The sequence below is a fragment of the Cnephaeus nilssonii genome (assembly GCF_951640355.1).
Source record: "Cnephaeus nilssonii genome assembly, chromosome: 5".
NCBI lineage: Eukaryota > Metazoa > Chordata > Mammalia > Chiroptera > Vespertilionidae > Cnephaeus > Cnephaeus nilssonii.
The window spans coordinates 103,608,461-103,626,488 of record NC_137076.1 but is presented as its reverse complement, the minus strand read 5'-3'; the positions used below and the strand labels follow the sequence as shown (position 1 = coordinate 103,626,488).

The following is an 18,028-nucleotide window of genomic DNA, read 5'->3' as shown; positions in this document are numbered from 1 at the left end:
AGTTTACTATCAGTTCACTTCTCACAGCCTTGCTGCGCTGTTCAGTCTGTCCTGTGTGTGCACAGCTCCGTCGTGTGTGGTGGATTAAAGGGCCCTTTCTTTCCAGATCTCTTCTCTTTTGGATTTCCCTATCTCTTCTGCCCACAGGGATCCTTTTTACCTTTCACTCTGGCTAGAAAACGGGGTTTCTCTTGGAATTTTAGTTATCTGTGCCACTGCTCTGGGGTGCGTCTTCATGACTGGGGCCTGTTCTTGAAGCAAAGCCACGTGAGAGGAGGGGAGAATGGGGCCCTCCACACATGCTTTGGGCCCCAGGGATCCCTTTCCCCAGTCCTCTGTCCCGAAAGAATGGTTTACCTCCATTTTAACCGCCTCTGCTGCTAGTTCCCGTGCAGCCCCTGACGCAGGGAAGTTGTTCAGCGCTGCCTCTGTCCCTCCTGCATGTCCCCCCGTTTGATCGTTAGCTCCCTTATTTGCTGTGGTTTGTTTTATTTTATTTCCCAGGTTTGTTTTACTTTATGATTCAAGAAATAAGGTGAGACAGAAACACTGATCTGATCTTATCTCCATAGATTTGGGACAAAACCAGCCTGGAATGTTTGAAAGTGTTGACGGGGCACACGGGCTCCGTCCTTTGTCTGCAGTACGATGAACGTGTCATTGTGACCGGCTCCTCGGACTCCACAGTGCGGTGAGTGCGTGGCTCAGCGGTCTGAGCTTGAGCTCCTCCGAGGAGGAGACCGAGAGCCGCACCTCCTCTCCGTATGCGTGTGTGCTGTAGTTCAGCAGCACTTCGGGTGTGGGTGTAGCTGCATTTTGTGAAGTAGGTCCTGTCCCCATTGCCATGTAGTATAGAGATGGCATCATGCTTTCCTACAGAGCACTCTGCCTGCCACAGGCCGGCTGCCCCCGGGGCCGCACTCCAGAGCAGAGAGGAGGCTGGTGCTCTCCGAGTGGGCTGTGGTGGGCATAGCCTACAAAGTCTGAAGAATCAGCAACAGCTGTTCGCGGAACCTTTCCAGGGCCACAGAGAGTGCTAGGTGTTTTGTGGAATCTTATCCTATTGAATTCTCACATCAACCTTCCTAGTAGGTAGATACTGTCCTCTTTTTTTGTAGACGTAGAAGGAAACAGATCAGAGAGGTTAAGCAGTTTGCTCAGAGTCACATAGTTAATCTGAACTTGGAATTTATAGCATTCAAGACTCTCTTCCTATTGCGTAGACTTTCCAGTAATGGCAACACTTATTTTCAGATGCCACCCCCGGGCAGAGTGATGAGGCTGGAAATGGCCGTGTTCCCTCTCAGAAGGGAAGTGGTGGCTGCTGGTTGGAAGTTGGGAGAGTAGAAAGGAAACGTGTTGGGATCCTCTCCTACACCACTGGGACAAGGACATTTCCCACACCCGCTGGCTGTGGTCTGGGTGTGGTGGGGAGTTCATCAGGGCCTGGGGTCACGGGCAAAGCCCTGGCTGCTGCTGGTGGCTGGGGAAGCATGTCCTCTGAGGGGCGGGCACACCTCTCCCATGGACTGGAAGTCATGCCGTCTCATCAGTCCCACACCCATCTGTTCACCCAGCAACTCTGAGTCAGAGACTGGAAGAGGATGTGCCACAGGGACCCCATGCGCCTGGAGCAGTCGCCTGGTGCCTAGTGTCCTTTCCCCGGCCCGGTGCTTCCAGGCCCCTGGTTCTGCTGTAGGTCACGTCTCAGCCTGCGAAGCCCAAGTTTTCCCTCCTCTGCTCTGCATCAGCTTGACCTCTGGGGAGACCGTGGCTACAGAAAAGCTATGATGTGAAAGGGCTGCCCCTAAGCATCCATATCTCAAGGGTGAACCAACTGGGAGACACTGGCTTTGTCCATAAAGCCACTGGGTGAATAGATGGTTGTGAGATTGCTGAGACTTCATGACTTACAGTTCCTTAGGTTCCAGGCCTCTCAAAGGTCAAAAAGAACCTTAACTGTCCTCAGTTCTCCATCCACCAAGCCCTTTCCCCGTCATCTCAGACTCACTGCAACGCCCACTGACTTGAAGAGTCATTTTTTTTTTTTACCATCCATACAAACCTGCAGGCACAATCCATAAACACCCGACTGTTACATAAACCTACACCTGAGCAGAGCCAGACTTGGCCGCCTTCTTTTGAAACACTTCTCAGCAAACAGTGAAATTGCTCCTTTTAAGCTTGTACTTAGGTGTCAGGTCCCAATCACCAAATACAAGTCAAGCTCACACTCCGCAGCCTGCCACAAAGAATGGGCCCAGCGCACGGATGCCACGCTCTCTCCTGGTTGTCTCCGTAGGTAAGCATTGTGCTGTTCTGTTCTCATCTAGAGTCTGGGATGTGAACACGGGCGAGGTTCTGAACACGTTGATCCACCACAATGAGGCTGTCCTGCACTTACGCTTCAGCAATGGACTGATGGTGACCTGCTCCAAGGACCGCTCCATCGCGGTGTGGGACATGGCTTCTGCCACCGACATCACTTTACGCCGGGTCCTGGTGGGCCACCGTGCTGCTGTCAATGTCGTAGACTTTGATGATAAGTACATCGTGTCTGCCTCTGGTGACAGAACCATCAAAGTAAGTGTATCTGCTTCCTCCTGTCTCTTAGAATGGAGAGAAAGCAGGAGTGGCTGTCCCAGCCGGGTACTTCTCAAGATCTTTATTCTCCTCCATTGCGCTTAGCAGCCCCTGATTTATTCTCCATTGCGCTTAGCAGCCCCTGATTTATTCTCCTCCATTGTGCTTAGCAGCCCCTGAAGCCATCCCATTCTACATGCTCCTTCAGTTATAGGCACGGGAGGAGGAAAGGGTCATGTGACCAGGAAAGAGAGCAGTCCTCTATTTCATGAAGTCACTTTGCCGGTGGCCTTTCTAAGGGGACAAGAACTAACCTACTGAACATGTCCCATGTGCTCGGAGCTTGTGCGTTACCACCGCGCCCTCCTGGCACACTGTTGAGTAGGTGTCGCCTGCATTGTACACATGTGGCTCAGTGAGGGAAGAACTACACCGGAGACCACACAGCTAGCTAGTGGCAGAGCTGAGATTGGATTTAGTCACCTGATTTTGACAGCCAAGCCTGTCATGCCGCAGACCCTGGGCTGGCTGCTCGAGATGTGATGCGGAACAACACGTGTCCCTGTCTCCAGGAAGCTTGGCATGTGGACAGCAGACATGTGACAAGCAGTTGCTGTAGTCTAGGGTGACCCACAGGATCGATATCCATTTAATTTTAAAAAAATTTAGCTTTCTTATGTTTTTATAACAACTTTATTAAAATAATTCACATACCATGGGATTCATAATTTTAAAGCACACAGTTCAGTGGCCTTCAGTATACATACAGTGTTGTGTACCCCTAACTAGTTCCAGGACGTTTCAGTCCCCCTCCAAAAGAGCTCAGACCCATTAGCAGTCAGTCCCTCTTCCCCTGGTCCCCGGCAGTCCCGAGTCTACTTTCCATCCATGATTTGCCTGTCTGGACATGTCTTACAAATGGAATCATACAATATGGGGCCTTTTGTATCCGGCTTCTTTCAGTTAGTGTATTGTTATCAAGGTCCAGCCATAGACACTGTAGCATGTGACAGTATTCATTTCTTCTAATGACTGAATACAATTTCTTTGGGTGGATGTGCCGCATTTTGTTTATCCATTCATCAGTAGATGGGCATTTTGGTTGTTTATACATTTATCTATTATGAATAATGCTGCCATAAACATTTGTGCGGACATATATTTTCAACTCTCTTGGGATGATAACTCTGTGTTAAGTTTTGCCAAACTGTTTTCCAAAATGGCTACACCAGTTTACAGTCTCACCAGCAATATATGAATATTTGAAATTGGCTAAAAAAAAAAAAAACACCCTTCTTTTTATGCCCTGCACTAAACAGCATTCTAGTATCACACATCACAGACTAGGTTGCATCATACGTTAGACTGTGTGAACAGCTAGGATTTGTATGAGGTAATTCACTCACTGCTCAGCTACACCATTATACAAGACCAGTGCCTGGAAGTCAAGAGGGCCTGGGCCTTAACCAGCTCTTGCATAATTGCTGCCTGGAGAAATTCTCCATATCCTTGGCAACACTTGGTATTGTCTGTCTTTTTATTACAGTTATCCTAGTGCAGTGGTCAGCAAACCATGGCTCGCGAGCTACGTGCGTCCGACATCCCCACTTCTTCTAACGCCACTTCGAAAACCGACTTCTGCGCATGGGCCACGAAGTTTCAATTGCACTGTACATGCGCACCCGCGCGTGGTATTTTGTGGATGAGCCACACTCAAGGGGCCAAAGAGCCGCATGTGGCTCGCGAGCCGCGGTTTGCCAACCACTGTCCTAGTGGGTGTGTGGTGGTATCTGTTAATTTTGTTTTCCATTTCCCTAATGCCTAATGATGTTGAGCATCTTTTCATGTGTTTGTTGGCCTTTTTTTTTTTTTTTTTTCATGCTTAGAAATGTAATCTGGGCACCAGCACGTGCCCTGGTGGAGAGTCTAGAAATCTTATACAATGAAAAGCCCCCAACAGCCCCTAAGCTGTAAGCATCCAGGCCCTCCACTGGCTGTCAGCCCTGGTCCCTGCCAGGGCAAGTGGCCTGCTGGGCCGCCTGCGGCCAGCCCATGCCCCAAATGGGTAGCATTTGTGTAGAACCTGCTCCCATCGGCTCCAGCTCCTACAAGGACTGGGGGCCAGGCCAGGCTCAGGGAGCACCCTCGGCTAAGCGGGCCAGGCCCTCCTGCAGCTCACTCAGCTCGAACAGCCTGACGTCCAGCAGCTGTGCAGCCCGGCCCACCTCAGCCCTTGCCAGTTCCCGCTCAGCCCGAGCCTCCTCCAGGCTGCGCTCTGTCACCCGCAGCTGGTGCTCCAACTCCACGTTGCGGGTTTCCAGGTCCTGCACCTTCTGTTGCGTCTCCTCCCGATCCACTGCATCAGGGGCCTCGCGGGGCCCACCAGCCTGGCTCTTGAGCGTCTGGATCTCCTGGTCCTTGGTTTGCACTAAGGACTCCAGCTGCTCCAGCGCCTGGCCTGGCCCCTCTTTCTGACTGGGGTCGGCTCTGTGGCTGCCTGGGCCTCCAGTTCATTCACCCGCTCGGCCTCTGCGCGCTGTGCCTCTAACTGCTGCCTCCACTGGGCGGCGGCCGCGTTGGCCTCTCTCAAGGCGCTCGCCAACTTGTTGTTGCTGTCCTGCAGCGCGAAGAACTTGGCCTCCCATTGTACCTCGCCCACGGAGCCCTCTGACAGCATCTTCTTGAGCCGCTCTCGCTCGGCGGGGCCAGGGGCTTCCGCGCTCTGGCTGCGGAACAGTTTCTCGTCGCTGGGGGGACCATTGGTGCTAATGAGGGGGCTGGGGGCACCTGGTGAGTGGAGAGCCCCAGGGCTGGACTGGTGAGCTGCCCCCCATCCTGAGATTTCTCCCTTGCCAGCCTTGCTGCTTCCTTCACTTCCTGGAACTTCTCAGCAAACTGGGTTAGATGCTGTTCAGAAGCAAAGCCAAGGCCGTAGACAGTGTTGGCACGACTGTCTGCCCATTGTCCGAACTTCTGGGAGGTTTTGGTAAAGGTCATGTTGGGGCTGACAGTACTATTGATAATGGCCTTGGCACCCCCAATGCTGATGATTCAGTAGACGTTGCGGGTGGCATCGTAGAAGTAGGAGACAGTGAGTGTGTGCTTGCCCGCAGGGATCCAGTTCCGCTTGGTAGCTGGGTCGATCTGGAACACATGTGCCCTTGTGCTGAAGATGGGCTGCTCCCTGGCTGTGGACATTGGTCAGGCTGGGCTAGGTGGACATTGGGCAGCCAGAGAGGTGGCAGGAGCTGCTGGTTCGGCCTCCTGCCGGCTGGGCTCCCCGTGAGTGGTGAGTGTCCCGGCGGAGTCGGGTGTGGCCCGCGGCAATGACTCCCCGCGCCACCCGCGCCTTTGTCTGCGCTGCCGCTGCCGCCTGCGCCGCCTCTGTTGGCCATTTTTATGTCTTTGGAGAAACATCTATTTAAATCTTTTGTTCATTTAACAAATTGGATTATTTGTCTTTCTGTTGTTTAGTTGCAATAGTTCTTTTTATGCTCTGATAATAAGGTCCTTAGATAAATATTTGCAAATATTTTCTTTAATCTTGTGGGTTGTTTTCACTTTCCTTTTTTTAATGGTTTTACTTTCTTGATAGTTGTTTTTGAAACATAGAACTATTTTAATTTTGTTGAAGTACATTTTATCGATTTTTTTTTTCTTTTGTTGCTTGTGTTACACCTAAGAAACCATTGCCTAATCCAATGTCACCAAGATTTACTCCTGTGTTTTCTTCTAAGAGCTTTATAGTTTGGGTCCTTACATTTCAGTCTTGGATCCATTTTGAATTAAATTTTTATATATAGTGTGAGGTAGGGATTCGCCCTCATTCTTTGCACGTGGCTATCTAGTTAACTCATTCAACTACAAGTGCAGCTGGTAAAATAATCCAGGCACTGTGTTCGCTGTGTGTCTCCTTATTTGGCTGGTAATAAATTGTGTGGCTGTGAACATCTAAGTCTTGCAGATGGTTTCTCAAAAGAGGGATTACTTATTGCACACTCATCATGTCAGGAGTGATGTGTCGGAACAAATGGAGCTGTTCAAGAAGCTGTGCTGAGAAGAGGCAGGTGTGAAAGGTGAAGCTTGCCCAGATCTGTTGGGTTTGACATGTCACTGGTATAAACCATAAAACCTGGGCTGCTGAGCGTATGACCCTCCAGGAGATGTTCTCTTTGTGAAGATCGCAAGGCTCAGAGACTTCACCGCCTCCCTTTGTATTGGATTCCAGTTTTATCACTCAGCAGCCGGGAAAGCTTTATTCTGTCTAATGTCCCCCCAGCCTCCCAACCGTATTTCATAATCAAGTATTTTGATCCTTCCTAGAAGCTCTGACTTTTTGAGAAAGGTATGTTGTGAGGGGACTTGTCTGTATTCATTCTGTTGCTAATATGTTACAGGTGTGGAGTACGAGTACCTGTGAATTTGTTCGCACTCTGAATGGGCACAAGCGAGGGATTGCCTGTCTGCAGTACAGGGACCGGCTGGTTGTTAGTGGATCATCAGATAATACCATCAGGTGGGTAGAAGCTCGGTGCCAACAGGGCAGGCAGGTTGGTTTCTGCCATAGTGTTGACTCATCTCCCACTCCTAAGGCTCCAGAGACGCAGAGGCTTTGGGGATGCTTCAGATAAGAAAACTTTAGGTAACTTTTTATTCATCTGTTTGGCTCTGCTTAACTGAAGTGGGTAAAACTACGTTCTTCCAAGATTCCCCCACTACACAGGGCTTTATGACCTTAGCTCTACAAGATCACTTAATACCAGAACGCTCAGAACAGAGCATGCTCCATCCAGCCTGGCTCTGCTTGCCCTTGCCTCTGAGCGCCTGCCTCCCTCCCTGACATGTGGGCGGGTACCTTACTGTCTCTCCCAGGACTTCGATATAGAACCATCTACTCCTGTTGGGTCATCTATTTCATTTTCTTTTTTCTTCCCAACACTCAGTGTCCTTGCTTTCTAATAAATCTGACCATCCTTAAACACTTTATATCTTATTAGGGCTTGTCTTAAATATCTATTTAAGTAACCCAAGTCATTTCCCCCCACCGCAGTTTATGATATATATATTAGATAATTTGGATATATATATATATGTGTGTGTGTGTGTATATATATATATATATATATATGTGTGTGTGTGTGTATATATATATATATATATATATGTGTGTGTGTGTGTGTGTATATGTATATATGTATATATGTATATGTGTATACGTATATATGTATATATATGTACATATATATGTTTACATATATCCAAATTATCTAATGTTTGGGCAAAATAAAGATTGGGCTCAATTATTTGAGAAAGTGAGTGAGGGAAGGGAGAAAGGGTGGGGCTCTGACTGCTATCAGTTTTTTTTAAAGATTTTTTAAAAAATTGATTTTTACAGAAAGAGGAAGGGAGGGGTGGGAGAGAGGGGGTGGGAGAGACATCATTGTGAGAGCAGAACATGTCTCCTGCATGCACCCTACTGGGGGGAGGGGGAGAGAGAGAGAGAGAGAGAGAGAGAGAGAGAGAGAGAGAGAGAAATCAATGTGAGAACAGAACATGTTTCCTGCATGCACCCTACTGGGGGGAGGGAGGGAGGGAGGGAGGGGGGGAGGGGGAGAGAGAGAGAGAGAAATGTGAGAACAGAACATGTCTCCTGCATGCACCCTACTGGGGATTGAGCCTGCAACCCGGGCATGTGCCCTGACCAGGAACCAAACTGGCAACCTTTTAGTGCATTGGACAAAGCCCAAGCAACTGAGCCACACGGCCAGGGCTGCTAAAAGTCTTCTTTTAAGTTTTAAGATGTCATAAAAGTCACTTTAGTACTTGAATCTTGGTTCTGCTGTATTAATTGTGCTTTCTATTAGTATTTCAGCAGTAAACAATCCTTAGCTTCCTCACTGGAATCTCTGAGGTTTTACAAAATAACAGTGTGTATTGCACTACAGTTCATGGCAGGGAACCACTTTGGACTTGGTGGCAGTGCTCAGTGGCTGCTCACAATAGGTTAGAGACGCCATCTCACTGACACTGATGGGGAGATTGGCTGAGGGTGGCTGTGGTGAAACGGTCACTAGGAGTTCATTACAGAATTTGCTTGCTACCTTTGTTTTGTGTGTGTTCCATTGCTGTGATTTATTTTTGCAAATAATGCAGAAAAATCAATGATAATAGAAACAAATTTTATTTCCAGAACTGTTGTATAATTCATATACAGAAAAAAAAGGCTGTGTATGTTTATATACTGGGTTTATATTTCCAAGGCACTGCATATACTCATGAGTCTCCCACTTTGACCTTGAACCTGGGCAGCCCCAGGATGCAGCACATATTGAGAAGGGGTCCCTGAGCCGCGTCAGGAGACAGAGACCACCATGCTGGTGCGCGCCTCCCTGGGCCTCGCGGACTCCGGGCTGGAAGTGCCTGGGGGGGAATTCTCTTATTTGTTTAGTAATATACGCATGTGGTTTTAAAGTTTCAAACTGTGTAAAAGGAAATACAATGAAAAGTAAGGCTTCCTCCCAAGTTAGTGCTTAAAAACACACAAGTGGCGTAAGTGTGCATTCATGTGTAAGTGTGGGCTGGGAGTGAGAGAGAAATAAAGAATTGCAGAGGAGGGAAAGTCCTCGGACAGATACGAAGACCGGGAGGCGGTGCGATCACTGCGAGGGTTTCACAGAGCTCTCTTTCCTCCAGGCTGTGGGACATTGAATGTGGCGCCTGCTTAAGAGTCCTAGAGGGACATGAAGAGCTGGTGCGGTGCATCCGGTTTGACAACAAGAGGATTGTCAGCGGGGCCTATGACGGGTGGGTATTGCACATTGCGATGCTCTGCTGTGCCTGCGTCGGGGGGGAAAGGCCTGCCCTCACGCAGCTGTGTGTGCAGGTCCCGTGCGGGGCAGGTTCTGTGTACGGGTGGAGGCAGGTGTTACTACACCACTTGGTCAGGTGTGGCCACTCAGGCCCCAAAGCTCACAGAGGCGCCTAAACGGATGCCTTTCACCGTTACTGTAAACCAAACCGGGAGCAGCTTAGGTTGTGCAGGAATCCCGTTCTTTGCCTTAGCCCTTAAACCAGCGTGGGTCCTCTCCCCTCCCTCCCAGTTCAGGGAGACATTTCTTTTGCCCTTTTGGTGAATTGAACAGATCCTCTTTTAAAAGCGTCACGACTTTTTAAGTGAGCAAATGGCAACTGTAAACCTTTCAAGATGGCCTTCTGTGTACTTCACAAGCGGGTCAGGCGGTCTGTTGACACTCCTGTGATTAACTTGGAGCATTTGCCTCGTTGGGAGAAAGGCATCCTTGGAATGTCACAGAGAGCCCCCGCTCTGTCCGCAGCACCCACTCAGCCCGGAGAGCTGGGTAAGCCTTTGCTGACAGAGAGGATCAGGTCAGGGGCTGAATTGAGATAACTGGAAGTTGTTTCTTGCCTCTCTTAAAAGAATACTTCTGTGCCATTCCAGCAAGTCTGGGACCGGGTGGCGGTGTGAATAACTTGTAAGCACAGAAGCTTGCTCCCCATTAACGTTTCTGTTGGGCAGTTCAAAGGCACTCCCCTGTCGAGGAAACGCTTGATGGTATTTAAAATGTTCACTTGTCCACTCATCGCAATCTCTGTCCTTTCCAGGAAAATTAAAGTTTGGGACTTGCAAGCTGCTCTCGACCCGCGAGCCCCAGCAAGCACGCTGTGTTTGCGCACATTGGTGGTACGTGACCTGTCGGAACGGGAAGTGGTTCCCGGAGCGGGGGGATGGCCGCCTGCACAGAAGCCGCCTGGCGTAGCGCTGGGAAGCTGTGTCTTCGGAGGAAGGCGCCGTTCTGTTCGTTTGGTCCGGCCAACAGCAGAGACTGACGTTTCCGTGACAGTGAGCCTCCCCTAAGGAGCTTGACTCCGGCTTGCGCAGTGAAAGCAGGTTCCTCCTTTACGGGTGGACTGACCTCCTCGCAGAGCAAACCTAGTTCCTCCCTGTAGGTGTGGGGGGCGTTAATGTGGGTACTTGGTTATGTTACACTTTTCCCACAGCACATTTTTGTACTGTTATGATGGAATGCCCCTCAGTCTACATTCTACGGATTATTGCCTTGACTTATAAGGGTACTTTATTTTTATATGTTAATCTTATTTTTGCAGCTTTACCAAGCACATTATTTCTCATCGTCTGCTCGCCTTGGTTGTATTTTTTGAGAGATAGTTGCTTGAAAATACTGATATTTTTCTTATTTTCAATAGTTCTCCCTTTTATTTTTGTATCTTCACTCCCGGCATTGACTAGAACATGCAGAACTGTAGTTATGGCCATTCTCATCTTCTTGGTTTTCACGGGAATGCTTCTAATATTTCATCATCAATCCTGATGTTGGCTGTGGTTTGAGATACTCTTGGTCCCGTTCAAACCACTCTCCTGGTCCCAGTTTGCACCATGTCTCAAGAATGGGCATTGCACATTATTGCTTACCGTCCTGACCTTTCTCAGACCCGCTGTGGCTCCATCACAGTTTTTGTCTGACGTACTCATGGGCCAGGACCTGGCATACAGAGTCCGGTTAAAGAAAAGGCCGAGAAGGGGGAGCGGAGAGTGTGCCGAGGGCGAAGGACTGCACTCCGTGGGCTCCGGAGACTTCCAGAAGCCGGGATACGGGGCTGCCTTTCCACCTGTGCCGTCCCTGCGGGTGGGGTCCGAGGGTGGGAAGGCCTCACGTTCCTCATCCGGTGTTCTCTCTCTCAGGAACATTCTGGACGTGTGTTTCGGCTACAGTTTGATGAATTTCAGATCATCAGCAGCTCTCACGATGACACTATTTTGATTTGGGATTTCTTAAATGTGCCTCCCAGTGCCCAGAATGAGACCCGTTCTCCCTCCAGAACATACACTTACATCTCCAGATAACAGTCTGCACTTTACCCGTTTCAGGTGAGTGCTCTCCAGGTAATTCTGCTGATTGGAATCACCGTATTGGGGCGGGGGGTGGGGGTGGTAGCGGGAGGGGAGAGAATTGCTACCTTGGTTCCTTTCTCAGTGACGGGAACCAAGGCGAGATGCCAGTGAATGCATGTAGTCGCTTCGGCAAACAAAGACAAAACTCGGTAAGCAATCGGAACGAACTGCCCAAACGGGCACAGTCAGCCACGACACCTGTCTCCCTCCCCAGGCAGATGCCAGGGTGCACGTCTCCCTCGCCCGGCCCCTTGCACCTGCGATCCGCCTCTCGTGGGTTTTTAATGAAGTTTACTGGGTGTAGAATAGATTGTACTGTTTGACAAGTTCTTACAAATGTGCACATTTCTGCAGCTACCTCCACAATCGAGATAAAAACGTTCCTATGACCCAGAGAGGTCCCTGTGTCCTTCGTTGTCAGAGCCTGACCCCGCCCCAGACTTAGCCAACGCTGGCCTGCTCTGTCACTAGCCACAGCTCTCGAAATGTAGCCAGGACGACTTGGGAACGGAATTTTTAATTATATTTTAATTGGATTTTTAATTCTATTTAATTATACTTTATTTAAACTCATATTTAAATAGTTACATGTAGCTAGTGACTGTTTTTGGACCAGTGTAGTTTTATGTTTAACTTTTACATTTAGGTTTTTGTTCCATTTAGAGTTAGTATTTGTGTGTGGTGGGAGGTAAGAAGCTCGTTGTTCTTGTTTTATGCACTTAGCTAGCTGTTCAGCGCTCTCTGAGGAAAGGCTTTCCTCTTCCCGTCGAATTGCTTTGGCACCTTGGTCACAAAATCAGGTCACCACTTATTTGTACCCCTGTTCCTGGACTCTGTTCTCCTGTGTGGCTGTCCTTTTGCCAATACCATACTATGTCATATATCTCCCAACTTTAAAAAAAACTTTTAACTCTTCTAGGTCCTGTAGGTTTTCACATTCAATTTTGAATTAGATTGTCAAATCCTATGAAAATGGCTGCTGGGGTTTTGATTAGGACTGCATTGAATCTAAAGATCATTTTGGGGGAGAATTTTCATCTTAACACTTTATTGAGTCTTCCAATCCATAACATGGTATAGCTCTATTACTTGGGTCTTTTTCAGTTTCCTTAAGCAGTGTTCTGCAGTTTGTTTGTGAGGGTCTTGCACATATTTTGTTAAACTTACTCCATTCTTTCTTTTTCTCCTGTAAGCTGTGCATTCCCCCCAGGCATTGCTGTAGCTGCAGCCAGCCTCTGCTGGTTTTTCTCATGAAGTAGAACATGGTCAGCAGTAGCTGTAGCTGAGTTTCTGCAGTGGATAGACTCAGGCGAGTAGGGGTGTCATAGAACAGCCTCAGGGCGCCTCTGTTGTATCTTGGATACATGTTTAAAGAGGCACATGATAAAATTCAAGACACCCCTAGTAGTTCTCTCACCCCCTTCACCCCCTCCCGGCATATTTAATTGATGTAGAACATAGTAGACATTCATAAGTTGGACAACTTTTACATCTCACGTAAAAGGGTCCTCAACCAGATTCCTTTGGTTGGGGGATGAATAATGATCAGCGGTGCGGTCTCTCATTGGCCGAGGCGGAAAGGAAACTGGTGGGACTGCTCCCAGGCCCTCCTCCCACGCCCTTTTAGGGAACTAAGAGCAGCTGCCTTGTTAGGATCCACAATTATAAATCAATGGAAAAATCTTATCTGCTTTTTAAGCAGCACAAGCAGTGAAACCTCAAATGTGTTTGTCTCTTCAAAGTGAATTACTTTTGACAACCTTGGCAGTCAACTTCATGGTTTTTATTGCTCTTTTCCAAATTCTTTTCACTTATTGTAACATGAAAAAAATTATTACCATGTGATATTGTAAGATTTATGCATAATAAGAAACACTACCCTAATGATGATTTAACCTTGCAGTAAAATATTCACCCCTAAAACATTAGGTAAGAGTATTTCTATGTCAGGAAAGCTAGCAATAGATTTATTTGCCGAGTCATTTTTAAAAATTACTAACTCATTAGAGCTGAAGATGCAATAGCTCTCGTTTCTCTTATAACAAGACAACATAAGATCATTTAAGAAATTAAAAAGCACACAGGTCAACCAAAAGAAGAAAATAAAACCCTACTCATGGTTCACCATTGTTAACTCCTCTGTGTACATAACCGCACATGTTTTTAAAAGCTGTTTTTCTCTTTGTTGTGAAGTTATTGCATGCCTGAATTATCATTCATAATGGCAAAATAATATTTAATTATCTGGATAGGTCGTGCTCCCCACCCCCACCCCCACCCCTTTAGCTTTTAGCCATTATAAAACAAAACACATTACTGATTTTTTTTTGGGGGGGGGGCTTAATCTTTGCCCATCCCTTATTACCTTTGGATATAATTCTAGAAAAGTCTAGAGTGTCTGGATTAGAAGGTGTGACATTTAAAGGCTTCGGGTACGTACAGTCGTGTTGCCCTCCAGAAGAGTTCAGGCATTTACATCCCCCCAGGAGCGTTTGAGAGGGCCTGCTTATCTCTGGGCGTTCCTACAAAACGAATCCAGGGACTCCTAAATATCCTTCGTGGGAAGATAGTGGCAAATGAATCTTGAATTCATTGAGAAAACTTACTTGAGTTCTTGATCTTTATGAAAATTGACAACCTTTTAGGGAAGTTTCCTTTAAAAAAGCAGACAAGCTAAAGAAACAACACTTACATTCTCTCCCTCCCTCCTTCTTTCTTTCTCTCCATGTACATGTACATGTACCTCTCCCTCTCCCTCTCCCTCCCCAATAGAATTTTAGACCTAAAGGAGACTTTTAGATCTTCTAACCAATAGTTTAGTGCAGTGTTTGGAAAGGGTTGTGACGCAGTAGTGATTGTGAAATCATTTTAATGGGATTTGACTTTGACGAAATTTTGAATAGAAAATGTCAGCCTGCATTGTACACACTAATGATAAGCCTTGTTTCATGAATGTTCTGCTTTGGGGTGTGTGGGTGGGTGTGTATATCATTTATATACATGGATGAATGTAAAGGTTATGATTGAAATGTGTACCTGACTCAAAATCATGGTCAAAACAGTATGGACCATTCAGTAGTCTTTTCCTCTACGCTGTTGTCCTTTGTTAATGATTATTTCACAAAGAGTACTTTCTGATGATCAGCATTCTACTTAGAACCCTTACCTTATTTACTAGCTTTGCACATTTTGTTTCCCAATGATAGTGCCTTCAGGAGGGCACGTGACAGGCCCTTGTAGGTTCTGGATGTCATAAAAGATTATGCTAAATATAAAATCTGACATTAGCATATTTTGTGATAGGCATACTTTCTAGCAGGAGCACTGAAAGATGATGGGTTGTAGGGTCAGGTGTCCCTTTGAATCCCCACTCACTTAATGACTAATGCGTGGAACTGAGCCTTGGCGGTCCGACGGGACGTGGGTATAAGTGCATAGGATACCTGGTATGTAAGTACGCTCAAAACAGCTTGCAGCTTGTTGCTCATTTGAAAATCAGTCATGTGTTGCGTGTGTACAAGTGTGTGTCTGGAGGGCTGTGCTGCATCAGCTCCACATGTAACCAGTGTATCCATCCACACTCGCTTGTGTTTGTTTTCTTTTCAGGGTTTCCTATTCTTGAACTACTGGCTACATGGCTCCCAAATGCCTAAGGAGTTCTTCACAGCTGAGTTATGAAGCTGGAATTGGTTCTAGACGCTGGGTAGATGCAAAGCAGCCTAACTCAAGTACCGACATTTCTCACCTCCGGTTCCGGCCTCCGCTCTGAGAAGGATACCTTAGCTTCACCGACTTCAAGTAGGACAGAAGCCCGTTTCCCCCCCACCAGTGAACAGATCTCATGCTTCCAATGTAAATCGGTCATATAAAAGGAGCATCCAGTCTGTTTTCCAGAAGTAAATCGACAGTCAAGAGAAGACTTGGCCTCTAATTTATATTGCTTTGCACTTTGGTCTGATACTAAGAAACAGCATTCTTTGGTGAAATTTTGGGTGCCAAACACCTACCCAGAATGCCCAGGCTTTCCTTTGCAGAAGTTTCCTTTTGACTGTCCACGTCATTCTGAATTCTGACTTGTATTAGGAATATGTTGGACAATGGAAAAATTTCTCTGGATTGTTTTAGTAATATTTTTTGGATTCTACTTCCTTTCTGTATCATTTCTCTTAATTTAAAGAACTGTAAGCCGGGTTTATTATCTCCCGACAGGTAATATCGCCCTTTTCTTTTAGTAACCGTTCTTTGTATCCCAACCAGCTCCTGATGTTTGGTAGAGGAACACCTTTACACATGTGCTTGCCTCCTAATTTAAATACTGTATCCGCATGTAGATATAATGTACAGAACAGTTTAACCTCAAGGTTGCTGGACTCGGCCCCGTGCCTGAGACACTAATACAGAGTGTGTTCCCACTTAGCCATGGGGTGGGCTCAAGAACCTGATGCCAGGGTTAATGTGGATTACCTAGAACCCTTCCTTCAGTATTCATATGGTGTTTTTATTTTGTCATTGTCGTGTGTGTGTGTGTGTGTGTGTGTGTGTGTGTGTGTGTGGTGTTTTTAATGGGAATCTTGTTTTAAAATGTAATTTCTAAAGTTTAACACAGAATGTTTTATTTGTTGTGTAGCATATACAATAGAGAGGTACCTGAGGATTTTTTGTTCTTTTCCTCATAAGAACTGAGTACTAGTGGTCCCTTCCCATAGTGTTCATTTGACTTCACTGTCAAAACCCAGGATTCTGTGCGTTAGTAACCCCGGGGAGGGAAGAATGGGAAGGCCCTCCTGACTGGTCCTGGAAACCACGCACCTGGCTTGCGGGGACGGTAGCAGGCCCTGCGTGCGAGCTGGCGCCCGGGCACCAGGTCAGGCTGGTGCCGAGGCCGGTCTGAGCGGAAGGGTACGCCTGCCTGGTGCAAAGCCTCAGACTCACGCATCCCACCCGTCGCCTCCGGGGTCCTTTGCTGCCGTGGCCCCACAGGTTCACAAACTCCCGCGTGCTCGGCAGCCGACTGTGCGAGTGGCTCTATCATGCTGACTGCGTGGGAAGGACTCGAGCGTCCAGCTGTCACTCCTTTCCCTTGCTCAATATTAGGTTTCGATTTGCCCCTCGCCATTGTGTCCAAAGATCAAGGAACGTCAGTGACATTAAAGGACCAATAGAACCTCCTGGTGACGAAACCTCTTCCCGTGGAAGCACTACGACGGCAGAAGGTTCCCGGGCTGGCTCTGTGTCGTCTTCGCGTGGGGAGCGGTGCGGGGATCAATGCGTGTGATTTGTTTATCGGGTTGGCTTGGCTTTTTCCTTTTCTTAATACATCCTTCCCTCCCACATGACTAAATTTCTGTTTTTGAGAAATTGAGCCTCAAAGTGTAAAAAAATTGCCTCCGTTCATAAGGTGGATGTTGTAAGCTTGACAGAGGTTGTGAAAGTGATGTAACTTTTACAAACGCTCTTCATCTTACAGCGCTCCTAGCCCACCGGCCAGGGGAGCCCGGGGCGGGGGCGGGGTGGGAGGAGGCAGTTGTGAACGAATGGACTTGCTGTTGTTTTTGCATGTTTAATATAAAAGCTCTTGTTCCTTGGGAGATCATGGCCTTTGAATATGCACACCACCTTTGAATTGTGCCTACCAAATTATAGCAGGGACTTCGGCACCCAAGGAATCCTGACTTTCTGGGAGTATAGTCCTAATTCCCAGCCGTACTCCGGACTTTATTTTGCTAACCCATAATTGAGCAACTGTAAATTACTGCTATATTAATGTTTTAAAGCACTGGGATAGTCTAATTCTAACTTGTAATTAATTATGTTTGCCAATTATCTGTTGGAAATAAATTTGTGTCTGGACAGCTATTGAAACTGTTAAATTGTACAGATATTATTCATGACAGCTTTGTACTGTGGAATGTGCTTAATAAAAAACAAAAAGTTGACCTTTGTCCAATAAATTGCTAAGTAATGTCAATAAATCAAGTATGAGTATTATGCAGTACATCTAACCTGGCTTCATGCAATTGTTACTTCAGCTACTAATTCAAAGCCAATACTCTTAATAAAGTGTTGCAATGCTCTGATGTTCTGTTAAGAAATTTTTCAAAAAAAACACACACACAAAAAGCAAACCTGTCATGTGCTGTATTAGTAACTCAGTGACATACAATTAAAGTTTGTAGATTTAAAGAATCATCTGCTCTGTAAAATGAGGTTGAAAGCAAATTGCTTTTGGCCTGAGAACATGGATGACATCAGACCAGCCCGTGCCGTGGGGGCTGTGCTGAGAGCTGTCGGGAACCTCAGGAGCTGGGGCTGGTTCCGACTCCTCCCCAGCTGTCTGCTTCCCACAGTGCTCACCGCTTCCCAACTTACTGAAAAGTGGAGAGGTGTCCCCGCCGTGTCCCCGGTGCCTCTCTGTGGGTGGTGGATCTCTGGTTTCCAAAGAAGGGGGTGGAGGTCTGAGAAGGACACTTACAGCAGCAGCATCGGACACGCAATCGTGCAGTTTTTCTGTTG

The 18,028-nt window shown here is 47.2% G+C and overlaps 1 protein-coding gene and 1 pseudogene across 7 annotated transcripts in view; one reads left to right on the top strand and one right to left on the bottom strand.

The window, feature by feature from the left end:
• FBXW11 (F-box and WD repeat domain containing 11) overlaps nt 1-17,589 on the top strand; it is a 104,539-nt gene extending 86,950 nt beyond the window's left edge. For all 6 annotated transcript variants that reach the window (XM_079771010.1, XM_079771011.1, XM_079771012.1 and 3 more), the window contains 7 exons: nt 573-691; nt 2,334-2,583; nt 6,981-7,099; nt 9,277-9,387; nt 10,207-10,285; nt 11,306-11,491; nt 15,122-17,589. In XM_079771010.1, the coding sequence (XP_079627136.1) occupies nt 573-691; nt 2,334-2,583; nt 6,981-7,099; nt 9,277-9,387; nt 10,207-10,285; nt 11,306-11,467 (840 nt within the window). In that variant the 3' untranslated portion in view covers nt 11,468-11,491; nt 15,122-17,589. The remainder of the gene's footprint in view (nt 1-572; nt 692-2,333; nt 2,584-6,980; nt 7,100-9,276; nt 9,388-10,206; nt 10,286-11,305; nt 11,492-15,121) is intronic.
• LOC307099447 (homer protein homolog 3-like) lies at nt 2,695-6,972 on the bottom strand (annotated as a pseudogene). Its single transcript has one exon. The product of its transcript is annotated as a homer protein homolog 3-like (transcript).
• Nucleotides 17,590-18,028: the final 439 nt, after the last annotated feature.